The following is a 15774-nucleotide window of genomic DNA, read 5'->3' as shown; positions in this document are numbered from 1 at the left end:
TCCTTCCCTTCCTGGCCCGGCCCCCGGCCCAGACTCGGCCCAGGCCCGGCCCAGACCCAGCCCTCAGCGGCTCCTTCGGGCTCCAGGTTGGCGCAAACAAAGCCCTGATTGACTGCCCGGAGAGGCGGGCCTGCTGCGGGGCGCCTCCTCCCCTCCCGGCCCCGCCAGGGATTTGCCGGGAAGGGCGGGGGGAGGTAAGGGGAGACTGGGCGGGGGGCGGGGGACGGTTCTCAGGACGGTGGGGGGCAACGTTTTGGGATTCGAGAAGATTGTGCCCACCCTCTGTCTGAAGCATAGGCTGTCCATTCCAGGTGATTCCCCCTCAAGCCCAAGGGGGACTCCCGAGGGCAGAGTGGGGTCCCTCGTGGGGCCGCCTTTTGGTTTGGGGTCTCCAGGGCCACTCCACTTGCAGGCTGCCTGTGAGGAAGGAGGGAATGGGAGCGGAGAATAGGCGGGTCCTCCCTAGAGACTTGGGGTTAATCAATGCTGGTTTCTGGAGACCGTGGGGAGGAGAAGGCAGCGGACGCGACAGTTTGTGCTCCCTTTTCCCTATTTTACCTCTGCCTTTCCTGGGCATCTGGACAAAGAAGGCAGGATTCAGTAGTTTGGAAGGGAAGTTTGGGGGAGACAGCAGCTGCTACAGTAGTAGGTAAGCGAGTAAGAGGAAGAAGGGCTGGGAAGAAGAACGAGGCTGTAGCGGGTGCCTGTTGAGGGAGGAAGAGGTGGGAGGGAGGACGAGGAGGGGGAGGAGAGAGAGATGACATGGGGAGAGGAGGAGGGGGGTAGATGGGGGAGGAGGAGGAAAGGGCTCGAGGGACCGTCTGTCGCGGGACAGGCTGGCCAGTTGGGGCAAGCAGCCGGGAGGAGGAGGAGGCGGCGGCAGCGCTCCGAGCAGCAGCAGCAGCAGCAGCAGCAGCAGAAACAAGTACCAGCCACACAGCGGCTCCTCCAGCCGGAGCAGCCACAGTCATCCCGCCGCGATGGCGCTGCAAAGCCCGGCGAGCGAGGAAGCTAAGGGGCCCTGGCAAGAGACAGACCAGGAACAGCGGGAGCCGGTGGGTAACCCGGAGCCGGAGCCTGAGCCCGAACCAGTGCCAGTGCCCCCGCCCGAGCCCCAACCCGAGCCCGAGCCCCAACCAGAGCCCCAGCCCCTGCCGGACCCCGCTCCTTTGCGGGAGCTGGAGTTTGAGCCCGAGCCCATGGTGCACGAACCCGAGCCCACGCCCACAGTGGAGACCCGCGGCACTGCGCGTGGCTTCCAGCCTCCCGAAGGTGGCTTCGGCTGGATGGTGGTATTCGCTGCCACCTGGTGCAACGGTTCCATCTTCGGCATCCATAACTCCGTCGGGATCCTCTACTCCATGCTGCTAGAGGAGGAAAAAGAGAAAAATCGCCAAGTAGAGTTCCAAGCAGGTGAGTGGCCCCACGCGTCTCACCTGGCACTCGGCAAGGGTGTCTGATCTGGCTGCCACTGACCCCATACCTCCGGGTCCCAGACATCTCCTCCCCCGCCTCCCCGCTACCCTTCAACGTGCAGTTCCTATTCTTTCCCCTCGCCCCTGGCTCATCCATGGCTCTGCTACGGCGCGAGCTGTAGGGTTCTGGGCTGCCTGGGCTGCCGAGATGGGAGCAAGGCGTCCCAGAGGTGGGAACTGATCACAGGCAGTGGTGAATTTTTTGGCTCTGGGACAAATCCAGACACACCTTCACGATTTGTCTTAAGTACTTTGCTCATTTATGCTGGGGGGGAGGAACCCAATTTGCTGGAATTTTGAATGGGATGGCGAGGTGGTGAAATCACGAAGTGGGGGTTGGGAGGGGGAATGTTGGGAGGTGGGGCAGGCTGTGGACAGAAGCGTGGTTGCTCCGATCCCCGCAGCAGCCCTCCATTCCTTTTGGGGGGGAGCTGAGGTGTTCTCTTATCAGAAACATTTTAGGAGAGTTGGTGACTGTTGGCTGAGAGCGAACACGAGGCAGCCGTGTGCATCTGCAGGAGGAAAGAGGAGAGTGGGAGGAAGGGAGTGCGAATGAGGATGTCTTACAGTTACGGCCCAGCCGAGCCCCTGCAGCCTCCACCGCCTTGGGGGAGCCAACAGATCTCCGTGCCTTTCAGAGCTGAGCCCCGAAGCGGTCTGGGAGGCGTGAGGAGGCCCTGCCACTCGCTCTGCACCGCCCCCAACCTCAGCAAAGCCGGAGCTTCCCCCGCTGTCCTCCGGGTGCCTCTTTTCGGCCTGAAGCCGGAATGCCGGCCCGGCCACCGCCACTGTCGCTTGAGGCCGACTTGCTCTCTTTTCCCTAAAACCAGGAGTGTGGTGGCAGAGGGCACAGCCTCCAGGCCGGCGGCTCAAATGCTTTTAGGCATGCGTGCTCCTGGCCTTGAGACCGCCTGTTGAACTTTTAGAACTCAAAGGAGCCATCCCGCTTTCCCAGTAAGCCACCAGCGAAGCCCCCAGCTGGTCTGCTGAAAGGTTTCGGGAGACAAGCCGGGATGTCCTGCCTCACAAGGCTTGTTCCCGCAAGGCTTGTTCCGTTTCGTGGCTCCTCAGGACAACTGGACTCAAACCCCTTGCCCAGCGTTCGCCAACTACCCGCTCTAAGGCTTTCCCAAGTGTTGTCCTGGGGCACCAGCAGGTGCTTCTGCTGCCATCCAATGGGAATTATAAAGTAAACAAAGTCTTGAACTCTAGGGCATCCACCTGTGGATTCCCGGGGTCCTTGGAGACCCTGTCCCACCGCTCTCAAGCTAGCACTCCCGCATGTTCAGCTAGCAGCTTCAGTGGAATGTCCCAGGCAGAAAGGACTTTCTGACTCTTGGTGCCTCCAACCTTATGATCCATTGGCACAGCTGCAGTGTGCAGGCCCCAGTTGTAGAAAATTTGAGAGTGTGTCAACGGCTGTCAAGGGCAGTCTCAAGACTATGTAGGCCTCCCAACGCTGGAATGGAGGGCGTTCCTGTACTGTGTGCAGCAACTTGTTGAGGGAAAGTCGCTGCCACACTCACTCCAGAGACCACTGTTTCACCCCTCCCCTTCTCCCCTGCCCCCTTGATAAAGTCCAGGGATTCTTGGGAAGACAGCCAGAGTAGGGCCTCAGGCTGTTGCCTAGGTTACCTCAAGGGGGCACCTGCTGGGCAGTGCTCTGTAGCTGAAGGCAGGGTGCTGGCCTTTGGGATCAGTGGCAAAGTGTGGGTGAAACTTGATGGCACAGCCGTGCTGGCTGAGCTAAGCTAGGCCCTGGCCTTTATGCTTGCTGAGCAGGCTTAAAACTGAGGCCTCAGGAGTGTGTAAAAAAAAAAAAAAAAAAAAAAAAAAAAAAAAAACTTGGAAAAACTACCATTTTACCAGGAAGAGGTTCACTGCTGGGGAACAGACTTCAAAGTAGGTGATCATAGGGGACTCAGGGGGAGGGCTGCCTGAGACTTTCCGGTCAAGAATTCAGAGTGCAGCAGAGTGTGTGTGTATGTGTGTGTGTGTGGGTGTGTGTATGCATGTGTGTAGGGTGTGTGTGTGCGTGTGTGGCAGTAGTGGAGTGGTCTCTGCACAGGTATAGCTGTTGCATGTACTCTGACCCAGGACAAGTCCACTTAGGGGCTGAGGTTACTGGTTTAAATGATGTTGCGTTGTAGGTCAGGAAGCAACAGAAAGGAATTTTCTAAGTCCCCAGGGTCTTAGAATACTTTGGCTTGGGTCCTTGCTGTGGTGTATCTTGAATTCACTGAAGTTATTTTTGCCACTGGATACTCTCCGGAACACCTCAGTTTTTATTTTGGAAAAATCAGGAACACCCTTCCACATTCAAAAGCTTCTAGAAAAATCTCATCCCCCAGCACTACCTTTCTCAAACTCTTCAACTTGCCTAAGCAACCTTTCGGACCCTGAGATTCTAAACGTCTCAGCCTGAGAACACTTTCCACAGTTGACCAAAATAATTCCCAGCATTCTGTGTCATAGTCCGGATGCCTCAAAAGGATAGAAGAAGCCAATAGGCATTTGCTACTGTCTATCAGTCTATGTTCAATGGCCATTTTGGGGACCCCTCTAGCATGTCGGTGCCTTGATCATTTCTATTAATGCATGATGTGACTTCTATCTTCAAAAATCTACAAACTTAGTGTTTGAAAGTACCTTTCAATTCCAGTTCCTTTTTGTCTGGGCCGAATAGCATTGTAACAATTGAACTGTGCTGATTGACTTGAGTCAAGGTACTTAATGAATCTAAGGCGAATAACTCCATGTTAGGGGCCTGTGAGCATTAGAAGGCCTCAGAAGGAAGAAGGGAAATGGAAATTAGGCCATACTAAAGCAAACAAGGGGGCTCGGCGTGATAGTGTAGTGGTTAAAGTCCTCGACTGGAATCCCAGATGGGCGCAGGTTCTAATCCCGGCAGCTCCACTTCCCATCCAGCTCCCTGCTTGTGGCCTGGGAAAGCAGTTGAGGACGGCCCAAAGCCTTGGGACCCTGCACCTGTGTGGGAGACCTGGAAGAAGCTCCAGGCTCCTGGCTTCGGATTGGCTCGGCTCCAGCCGTTGCGGCCACTTGGGGGAGTGAATCATTGGACGGAAGATCTTACTCTGTCTCTCCTCCTCTCTGTGTATCTGCCTTTCCAATTAAAAAAAAAAAAAAGCAAGGAAGGCCCAGACATTGTGGACTCTGATGGATATAGCTCTGTGGTGTATCTGGCAGTATACCGTGTCCCACTCTCTTCATCTATTTTGAAGAAAACCCACTTTCCCCAGAGGGACTAGCAAACAAAAGGTTCTTGAGAATAAAGCAAGTGACCAAGGTCTGGATTAGGGGAAAAGAGCAAGAATTAAATGAGCCTAAATTGTGTGGCAGAGATTGTGGGACATTGTGGAATTCCCCAGTAAAGAACAAGCAGCAGATAGGGCAGCAGGTAACCAGGCAATTTTGTGAAACGTTTGGACTTGGCATAGTTTTCTGGGATGATAGGGGAGCATTTTAGAGAACAGAGGATGAAAGAAGTAAGGTGGCATTGATTACAGGCCCAACCAACCAGTGGAATCTTTGAGGGGTCTGATAAGACAGAACAAGCCAGAATTGCTATTATTGGCTCCAAGTTTAAGGATTTACAAAAAATTTAAATGCATTTTACTTCTTTTAGAGACAGAATTAGAAAGACAAGGAGAGATATGCAGAGAAATAGAGACTAAAAGAGAACTCTCGTCTGTGATTTGTTCTCCAGATGGCTCCAACACCTAGGACTGGGCTGGGATGAAGCCAGGAGCTAGGATCTTAATATGGATCTTCTATTTGGGTGGCATAGATCCAAGTACTTAGACCCATCACCTGCTGCCTCCCAGGGTGCACATTAGCAGGAAGCTGGAATTGAGAGGTTGGCTGGGACTAGAACCCAGGCACTCTGATATGGAATGTAGGCACTACAAAAAGTGTTTTAATCACTAGGCCCAATGATTGCCCCAAGCATAAATCTTTTTAGAGAGTGCTTCAGAGCAAACTCTGCACTTTCTACCCTGACTACCAGTCTGGCAATGAGCTATAAAATATGATGAGAGGCACTTTTTATTAGACAATTTATAAGCATGGTTCTTGTAAACTCCCAAGAGGGTGGCTGGGTTAGGGCTCTTACTGCCAGGAAAAGGGACAATGGTCAGCAGGATTTGCTACCTGGACACAAGATAGTTCAAATTGATGGGTACTATGAGGGAGACAGAATTTTTCCAGCATGGAAAAGAGTGATCCACTTTGCCTTCAGATGAGCCAAGAGTCCCATGGATGGATGGGTGGGGCCATTGGCAGAGTAGGCTGTCTTTTCATTGCCCTCTTAGGGGCTTTTCATTCATTCCTTGGCTTAGTGTTTCACTGAGATAACCAAGAAATTGCCGACTTTGAGATTAAGGTATCTTTTAAGCAAATCTGCCAATCACTTGATTTTGGCTGGAGGCTTTTGCCTACCATCCAGCAGAGCTAGATCAGGTTGACTCAAAGCCTGCTCTGATGCCATTGACCAAACATCTTTCAAGTCACTCCTCTGCCTCTTTACAAGCAAACTGGATGCCAAACTGTGATCTTGGCTCAAACTGGAAGGGGGTGAGAATTAGAGTTTGGAGCATTTGGGAACCCCCCCCAGCGGGACACATTTGGAGCTGGGGTAGCTGGCCTCAAATGCTCATTATAAGTCTACAGAAAGCTAGACCTCAAGCCAAACCTGGACATCGCTCCCTGCCCCCCACACCAAAGCTGGTGATTTCAGGGATGTTAGCTAGGCAGTAGTTGGGAGGTGGGTAGAAAAACTGTGCTCCTAAGTTGCTGTGTGACTTCAAACAGGCACTTTACTTCCCTGTATCTCAGATTATCTATCTACAGAATGAGAGAGTTTAAGTACACAAGCTTTCTAAGCTTTCTAATCCTGCCACTCCATCCTAGAATAATGGATATGTCTTTCTTTATTCTCTTGGTATGAATTTTGACTCATTCGGAGAAATGAAAATTTGTTAAGCTGACTGAATGGGGTTGAGGATGGATTGGGAGGAAATTAGGAAAGCAAGGGAAGGCCAAGTAGCTATCATTCTCCCCATGTCGCCTGCATTTAAAGACTATTGGTCTGCCCATGCATAAGGATGTGGCTAAAAAGACCCAGCACTTTTTACACAGAGTATAGGGCTACTCAGGATACACAGCTGCTTCACCCACAACCCTCTACTTGGCACAAAACTCAGCCTCCAAGGGAAGCTCTCCAAAGTTTGCTTGCTACTGGCTAGCAGGATGGGCTTGACTATTGCTGTTTCCTAGGTTTTGAATGTATTCCTCAAAAGCATCAAAATGTAGGTGTTTCCTCAGGCCTCAGTTTGGACCTCTGTCTTGGAATTTAATTCCCCACAGCTCACTCTCATTCCTCAGAAATGTATGGTCAGTATGACCTTTGTTGGCTGGTGGTTCAGACTAGAAAACTCAACCAAGATTCCTAAATGCAATACAGAGAGCTTCAGAAAGGGGGCTTCAGGCAGGGCTTTTTCAGCTAGCCAGCTCCAGGATGCTGCCTGGTGCTGTGATGGAGGCAAGGAACATTGCTGTTTGTGTTTCTGAAGAAGGCCCTGTTGAGGCTCCAGGCTCTGGTCAACTTCAGCTTCACTCAGGACTTGGCTGACAGTGTGTCTACTGAAGTTCAGGCACAGAACACTCTCTCCTGTTCCCAAGATTTATGCTTTCTTGTCATTGGCAATATTTCCTCCAGCCCCATGAAGAATAAACAAGCAGCTGGAATGTCAACATTTGCAGAAATGCATAAAGGATGCAAACCCAACCTTTGGAGCACACCAGTTTCCCAGGGGGATGCACTACTTCTCTCACCAGCATTGTTTTGTTTGTTATGTTACATTTTGAAAAGAAAGAATCATTCGCTCTTTTCAAATTGCGTGAATAATGGAGTGGGCTTTCCTGTCTTGAAAGGAATTGTCTCATCTGGGGATTAATAAACCCTAGAGAAAAGATTTTCAAAACACACACACACACACACACACACACACACAAACACACACAGCACCCCAAGCCATGGACTATGAATATTGTATCAGAAAGAAGTTTTGTTTCATCTGTCTCCAGAATCAGATTTAATGTCATAGAAACCTCTGTAGGGATAAGGGAGATGAGTACAAAGTACTGAGAGTGAAAAGCTTACTAGGTGAGGGTGGTGGAAAGAGTATGGCCAGCTTGAGTTGTATCTATTGACCTGGGCCCATTTGCAACTCCCCCAATGGTAGAACTGTGAAGTAACAACTACAAGTTTTTACCTGTCTTTATCCTCTCAATATTCAAAGGTTGCTGGAAAGAGGATTTAGGCCACCCCAGCCCTCTCTTGGTTTTTTTAGTGACAGAGAACTAGGCCTGGAGACATTTAATCATCTGCCCTGAAGGTGGGTGCTGTGGCTGCCAATGTGAAGTCATTTGGCACCTATTTGTGGATGGGGAAATGTGGCCTGCTGCAGTGGCAGCTTTATGTTCCTCTGTCTATGTTGCTCCAATTTCCGGGGTAGATAGGAAAGGAAGGGTTGGAACTGGCTGCCCTAACAACATGTTTTCTCAGTCCCTCCTATTTTCACGAAGCATTTTGATCACACTTGCTAAATGTGCCACCCCCTTTCCTCCTAGTATTATTTACTCTCTTCCCTTCCTCTCTAGTGCTCCTTGGGGTTAAGGATATCATAAAAGCTCAACTCCAGGTGGGATCTCAGATTAATTCCTTACAAAGCCTATGGAGGCATTCCCCCTGTTTTTTTTTTAATTTTTTTTTTTTTTTATTCTTTTCTGCCTTTTCTTGCTCACCACTTTCTGGACAAAAGGCGATTTCTATGAAACACTCAATTTTAGTATATGTGCTGCCGAAGCGAGCACTCTGTGAAACACTCAAGAGTGGATGCTATCACCCCTGGATTTTGCAGTGAGGTGGCTACTATGAGACAAAACATTTTTGTTCTTTCCACAGCCCCAGAATCCTGGTGTAGGAAATAACATTGTGGCAGGGTCTTGGCCACTTGTCTCCTTCTTTTCAAATCCTCACCACCACTGTCCCCTGTGTCTGCTAGATCAGTTGAATCCCCAGAGTTTTCAGATTGGTTAGCTCCAGTTGCTTTGGTCCTTTTTTGAGCCCCTAGCAACTGTTGTAGAGGAGTCAGCAAATTTGGAAAAGACAGATACTCAAGTGCTAACCACGATCAAAAGTGCTTTTAGGGAAGGTGGAAAAAGGGACATGAAGTTCCCAAGTTAGTTAGTCTCCTGCTTCTTTGTGGCCGAGGAAAAGAGAGGAAGGGAAATGTTGCTAAACAAGTCCCTAGTCTACACACAATTCTTTTGCCCAGTTTGTCCTGTGGATCTGCCCGCCCACCCTCTTACCCAGGCTGGAAGGGTAAGTGCTTGTATCCATGTGTCCAGACTTGCGTGTACGTGTGTGAATCTGGGTGTGTGGTGTCTGTCCTGGCCAATTAACACAGCTACTTAGAACATGGTGCCTAGAAGACTAAGGTCATAGGTTCAGTCACTTGTTCAGGTCATTGAGTTTCTCCAAAAGAACTCTTTTAGGGGAGTTGGGAGGGAAGAAGCCCTAGGCTTTTGAAACTGCACTGTGAAACATGTGCAGTTTTGTATAATTTAGTTTTGTATTCATTTTGTATAATTTAAAAAAAATGATAGTCGAATAAAAAAGAACTCTTCCTCTGTTCATAGTCCACGTCTCTGTGTCAGACTGTTACTAATCCCAAGGGTGAGTGGGCAGAAAAGTGATACAATCCTATAAACTTTTCTTCCCGCTGGAGGAAAAACTGCATTGCTTGCTGAGATTTTCTTACTTCTGCCCAGTGCCCTAATAGCAATAGTAAACGTGATAATAATAATATTCAAAGTTTACTTCACATATGTCTCTTGTGATGCACTATACTAAACACTTTATATGTACTAATTCACTTTCTTTTTTTAAGGATTAATCTTATTTATTTGAAAGACAGAGTCACAGAGAAAGAGGGAAAGAAAGAAAGACCTTCTATCTGCTGGTTCACTCCTGAGATGACTGCAAGAGCCAGGACTGGGCCAGGCTAAAGCCAAACATAAGCCACCAATGTCTCCAACATGGGTGCAGGGACCCAAGCACCTGGGCCTCTGCTGCTTTTCCAAGTACATTAGCTACGAGCTGGATCTGAAGTGGAGCAGCTGGAACTTGAACTTGTGCTCATATAGGATGCCAACATCAAGGCGGTAGCTTTATGTGCTATGCCATACCCTGGCCACTTTTTCAATTCTTAGCAACCCTAGGAGGTAGGTACCATTATTTCTTCCATTTCACAGATAGAGCCACAGAAGTTAAATAACTTGCTCCGACTCACACATCACATGACAGAGTCAGAATTTGGAGCCAGATGATCAGAATCCAGAACTCCTGCTTTTAGATATCACCCAATAGTAATGTTATGAAGGAGCTATCAAGGAAGACTACTGTGGCCTGGCTTTTCATTCCTGTAGCCTCCAGGCCTCCTTATGACTAAGGGAAAGACATGATCCACAGGAAGTTTAGTAAACAGAAGATTGATGATCTCGTGATACATGGTGTACTCCTCTCACTTCCCATCTGACTCCACCCAGGATCTTTGAGTCCAGGAAGGACCAGAGAAAGTGTCTCTGAACAAAGCATATAACCTTTCTGGGCTTCAGTATTCTGCTCTACGGAAGGAGATGAACAATGTTTGTGTGGATAGGACTGCAAAGGGTCAGATGAGACTACACGCATGTGAAGAATCTAGCAAATTGTGCAGAGGTGGTGATTGTTGCTGTTACTATCCTTTACCAGCCCCAAGAAATGGAGTTGTCCTCTCCTTCTGTAAATGGATCTTCCCACCTCCCATCACCCCACTCCTTCTCTTCCCCATGTCTCTTCTGTATTCTGCAATTTGACCCGGGTGTCCTGCAGTTGTGGACTGTCTGTTTTCTTTGTTTCTTAGCTCTCTGAGAGCCCAGGGAGAGGAGGGGCCAGATCCCAGGTCATATACATTCAAGGAAACAAGGCATGTTGAAATATTTACAGCACTTGGCAAGAATTCGTAAACCTCCCTACCACTCAAGGGTAGAGTTTTGTAGTAGGAGCTACTAGGAGTAGGGGGCGGAGGCATAGGGTGGGGTTAAGGTGTCATTTCCTCCTAAGGGTCTCTTACAGAACCTCTGTTCTCCTGAGGATAGTGAGGAAGAAGGAAAGGGATATTTAGGGTCAGAAGGTCTAGGCCAGGGGACCTTAAGCATGGGGGCCTTGCTTCTTTCTATTCAACTTTGGAGTGGGCCAGTTTCCTTATGCTCTAAACAGGATAGCCCCAAAGAACAGAGGGCACAGAAGGGATTGTGGCCTTCACAAAGAACGACCACAGTAACAATTTTGAGCAAGCATTTTAATGGCCATTTACAAAGCTTCCATTATGATTAGCAAGTTGGTGAATAAGAATGGGAATATTCCTCTTTTTCGTTGCAAACAGAAATACAAAACCTCCAAGCCCATTATGAAGACTAAGATTTAAAATGGTAGGATTCAATGTGTTGGTTTTCATCTATTTAAATGTCTGAGCAGGAAGGCATTTTGAAGATCATTTGATCCCACTGTCTCTGGTTCCCTCTTTTTTTTCTTTTTTAAAGATGACTTTATTTTTATTTGAAAGGCAGATTTTACAGAGAGCCAAGGAGAAATAGGAAGAGAAGATCTTCATCCACTGTCCAGATGTCCAAACTGGCTAGAGTTGAGCTGATCCAAGCCAGAATCCAGAAGTCTCTTCTGGGTCTCCCACATGGGTGCAGGGTTCCAAGGCCTTGGGCCATCCTTTACTGCTTTCCAAGGCCACAGGCAGGGATTTGGATGGGAAGTAATGCAGTGGGGACACAGGCCGACACTCATATAGGATGCCAGTGCCACAGGGTGGAGGATTAGACTGCTGGACCACTGCGCTGCTCTTCACTCCCATCCTGGTTCCCCCTTACAGCAAGAGAAGTGGGTTCTGGAAGATGTGACCTTAGTCACTGGCACGAGTAGGTAGCAGTAGTTGCAGCTAATTTGTAAGAGGGTTGGGTAATGGGTATAAGGGCTGGGCTGCTAGCATGATGGGCGGTCCCTACCTCAAGCACTGGTGTACCATCCCCTACCTGTCTCCTTGAACTTTTCTTGAGTCAACTCCCCAAGCAGTATTTTGTGGAAAGGTATGAGACAAAAGCCAAAGGTGTGACAGTGAACAGTCTCCCTCCTACTTCTGTCTCCCAGCTGCACTGTTTCCCTCTGTCAGTGACACCAGTGTTATCTGGTATGTCTTCCCAAAGATATTTTGTGCATTCACAACTCTGTGTGTGTGTGTGTGTGTGTATACCCTGCTATGAAAGTACAAATGGTAGATTATAATCCACCTTATTCTCTATCTTGTTATTTCTATTTAAAATGTATTTTGTTACACATTTATGTCCTGTTTTATCTGAGTGCACCACCTATCATATGGATAGTTCATAATGTAATTGATCAAGCTGTTAGAAATTAAAAATGTTCTATTTATATTTGTTTGCAAGGCAGAGAGAGAGAGCGAGAGAGAGAGAGAGAGAGAATCTTTCACCCATTAGTTTATTTCATAAATTCCTGCAAGAGCCATGACTGTGTGAGTCTAAAGTCAGGGGCCTACAACTTAATCCAGGTCTCCCACATGGGTTGCAAGGACCAAAGTACTTGAGCCATGTTGTCTGCTTCCAAGTGTGCACATTAGCAGGAAGCTGGGATCAGAAGCAGAGCTGGGACATGAAACTTGGGCACTCTGGTATGGGATAAAGGCGTCCCGAGCAGTACCTTAATTGCTACAACAAATACTCCCATTAATAGTCTCTCACTGTGGGCTGTGCAGTCACTAGATTCAAATTGTTTATCGCATGGCTGGCCTTGAGAAGGTTTTCATCTTCTGGAGTTTGAGTCTTCTCGTATTGTAAGGTAAGGGCAATAATAGCATCTATTATTACTGATATGGAAATTAAATAAGATGAGACATGTAAAACATTTAGCATACAGCCTGATACATATGAAGGCATATTCACAACACTCATGGAAAATAATATTATGAAAAAACTACACATAGATTTCTAAAATGTTTACACTACAACTTACATCTTTTTATTTTGTTCTTCATGAACCTTTTGAAGTTCCCTCATACTAAAGATTCAGAAAGTGTGTGTCTTTCTCCTTGCTCACCAGTGTTCTACATCCCCACCTTTTAAAAACATTTATTTATTTTTATTAGAAAGGCAGATTTACAGAGAGAAGGAGAGACAGAAAGAAAGATCTTCTATCTGCTGATTAACTTCCCAAGTGGTCCCAATGACCAGAGATCAGCTGATCTGAATCCAGGAACCAGGAGCTTCCTCTGGGTCTCCCATGTGGGTACAAGATCCCAAGGCCTTGGGCCATGCTCAACTGCTTTCCCAGGCCACAAGCAGGGAGCTGGATGGGAAGTGGAGCAGCCTGGACACGAACCGGCACCCATATGGGATCCTGGCACATGCAAAGTGAGGGCTTTAGCTACTAGGCTATCGCACTTGGCCCTCCACATCTCTTGATTCAAAGAAGAGAAGGAACCAAATCCCTCATGAACTTTATAATTTCTCTGAGATGGCGTAACATACCAAACAACAACAGATTGCTGCTAAATCGTAAAATAATGTGTACATTAAATAGGAAGTGAGTTCCAAGTGTTGATGTGGAAGAGGAGGGTAAGGAACGGCCAGAGGAACCGAAGAAGATCTGCTGGAAGAGTTGAAACTTGAAATCTGGTTCCACTAAGTGGAGAGCTGGACAGTGGTGCAGTGGGGATTGAGAACTAGACAGTATGGTTGTTGTTAAGATTCTAGCTCTTTGCTCTGTGGGAGCTCAGTGAGTCACTGTTCCCCATTAGGCCCAGCAGGTGGGGTGGAGTGGAGGGGCAGAAGAGGAAAGTACTGAGGACATTTGTAGAGAAGGGCACAAGGCAAGGGGATGTCTGGGCACTGGGCCACACAATGAGATGCCTGCAAATGGCTTGTAGCCCAGCTGGCTCAGTTCACACCACCTGCTCCTTCATGTCAACAGGCTGGACACTTTTTCTGTTCCTCCTTTTTTTTAATCCCTAAAGAAATTTTAAATGGCTTATGATAGTTGTACATATTTATAGGTACAGTGTGGTATTTCAATACTTGTGTATATGAGAAGTCTTGAAAAAATTCATGGAAAATGTGTGTTATGAAAAACTGTACACGGATTTCAAAACTTTTTGCACCAAAATCAACTTGTATTTTAATTACATTTTCAACACACTTTTTGAAATACTGCTGTAGTATGTAAGGACCAGGTCATGGTAGCTGGCCTATCTAACACCACAAACTTTTTTTGTGTTATAAAATTCTCTCTACTAGCTATTCTAAAACATACAATGAATCACCATCAACCATTGTTATCCAACTGTGCTAGAATGTATCAGAACTTAGTCCCTGTATTCAACTAAGCATCTATTCGCATTACCCACCCTCTGTCCATTCTCCTCTCTTCTACCCCTTTACCAGCTGCTGGTAACCATTGTTCTGCTTTCAGCTTCTATGAAATCAATTTGTTCAAGGGCCACATAAATGAGAACTTGCAGTTTTTGTCTTTCTGTATGCAGGCGTTTTTCCTAAGAGGTCTCAGTGGGAGAAGGTACATATGAGCAGCTCTCAGCTCTCCCCCCCGCCCCCAGGCCCCAAACTGATATGCAGATCCCATGAGCTCCAGGAGAGGAAAGACTATCAGAGTGGGAAAGAAAAATCCTCTGTGTGTGGCACATGGTAGTTTACATTTTAGTTTATATTGATCCCTGCAATACAGATTCTTCATGAAATAAAATACTCAATTGAATTTCATCCTGTATCATCCTCTTTGGTCACCTCAAGTGCTGTGTTGAAGAGTTCTAGGAAAAGAAAAAATGAACATGTTTGTATTAGTTAGGGGTAAGTTTGTCCAAAGGAAGGGTTGTGTAGACATTTGTATTGTCATTTCACAGTTGCAGAAAGTTGACATCAGATTAACAGCAAACAGGTGGTCTAAGATCACACATTCAATGATTAGCTTAGCTGGGACTAGAACCAAGGTCTCCCAATTCCATATGCCATAGGAGCAGAAATAGGACAACTGCGCGTCAATAGACTTTTTATCCCCTAAACTTGATAACAGTATGATGCTTAAATATATGAGTAAGAAGCAGTATATTATTGATGGAACAAATAACAAGGGAGTTACAAAATTTAGGGCCCTGGAAATAAATATCTTGAAAGAAAGGATGTAGGAATAGCTAACACCTGCTAGCTGCGATCAAGGAAGGACTAGAGGTAGGCACTTGGTGTAGCAGTTAAGATGCTGCTTTTGGTGTCTACATCCTATGTGGGAGCGCTTGGATTTGAGTCCTGGACTTACACCTGATTCCAGCTTCCTGCTAATGTGCAGCCTGGAAGGCAGTGATAGATTAGTTAGTTGGGTCCCTGCTGCCCATGTGGCAAACCTGGATTTGAATTCTAGGACCCTGGCTTTAATCTGGTTCAACCCTGTCAGTTGAACCCAATTTGGGAATGAACCAAAAATGGGGAATCACTCTGTCTCTGTCTCTCAACCTTTCCAATAAATGAGAATAAATACATAAAGTTTTAAAATAAAATTTTGTAGAAGGAACCCTGGACTGGGTGTCAGACCTGAGCTCTGATGCTGGCTCTGTTCTTGGCTGTCTTTGTGATTATGCTAAGTCTATTCCTCTTTCTAGAATTGAAATTTCTCCCCTTCTATATGAGAATGTTGGACTTCTCACAGGCTGAGTAGTCCTAAGAACCAATGGCTTTTGTGAACCAAGGAGACCTTGGGAACTTCCTGGCCAGGAGGTGAGGGTTACTGAAAGTGGTGTGATAGTGAGTGGAAAAGACAAACTTCTGATGAAGATGGAAAACAGACCCAGATTTGAACAAAGTTGAGTTTTGGAAAGGGTAGATACTCTATGGGTTCTATCCATCTCCTTAGAGACTTCTTTTCAGAAAGGCAAAGATAAAGTGCATGCACGCAAGTGAGCAATCCTCAATGAGAAGCTGGAATTTGGTGGCGCCAGAGTGTGATATACTGAGTCAACATCTATGGAAATGTCTCCTGAGTAGTCTCTACTTTTAAGATCATTTTGTAAGACCTTGGCTTTGTTTTAAAAAGAGGACCGTGTCCTATGAGTGAGATACCATTGAGGATCATTCTCTCATGGAATCCACC

The 15774-nt window shown here is 47.2% G+C and overlaps 1 protein-coding gene across 2 annotated transcripts in view; it reads left to right on the top strand.

Moving 5' to 3' along the window:
* Positions 1–855: 855 nt before the first annotated feature.
* SLC16A2 (solute carrier family 16 member 2) overlaps positions 856–15774 on the top strand; it is a 134301-nt gene continuing 119382 nt past the window's right edge. The window contains exon 1 of one of the 2 annotated variants that reach the window (XM_004592760.3): positions 856–1413. In XM_004592760.3, the coding sequence (XP_004592817.2) occupies positions 981–1413 (433 nt within the window). In that variant the 5' untranslated portion in view covers positions 856–980. The remainder of the gene's footprint in view (positions 1414–15774) is intronic. The other variant, XM_058658616.1, reaches the window with a different exon arrangement.

Source organism: Ochotona princeps, chromosome X (assembly GCF_030435755.1).
Source record: "Ochotona princeps isolate mOchPri1 chromosome X, mOchPri1.hap1, whole genome shotgun sequence".
Lineage (NCBI taxonomy): Eukaryota > Metazoa > Chordata > Mammalia > Lagomorpha > Ochotonidae > Ochotona > Ochotona princeps.
This window is presented reverse-complemented; position numbering and strand designations above follow the sequence as displayed.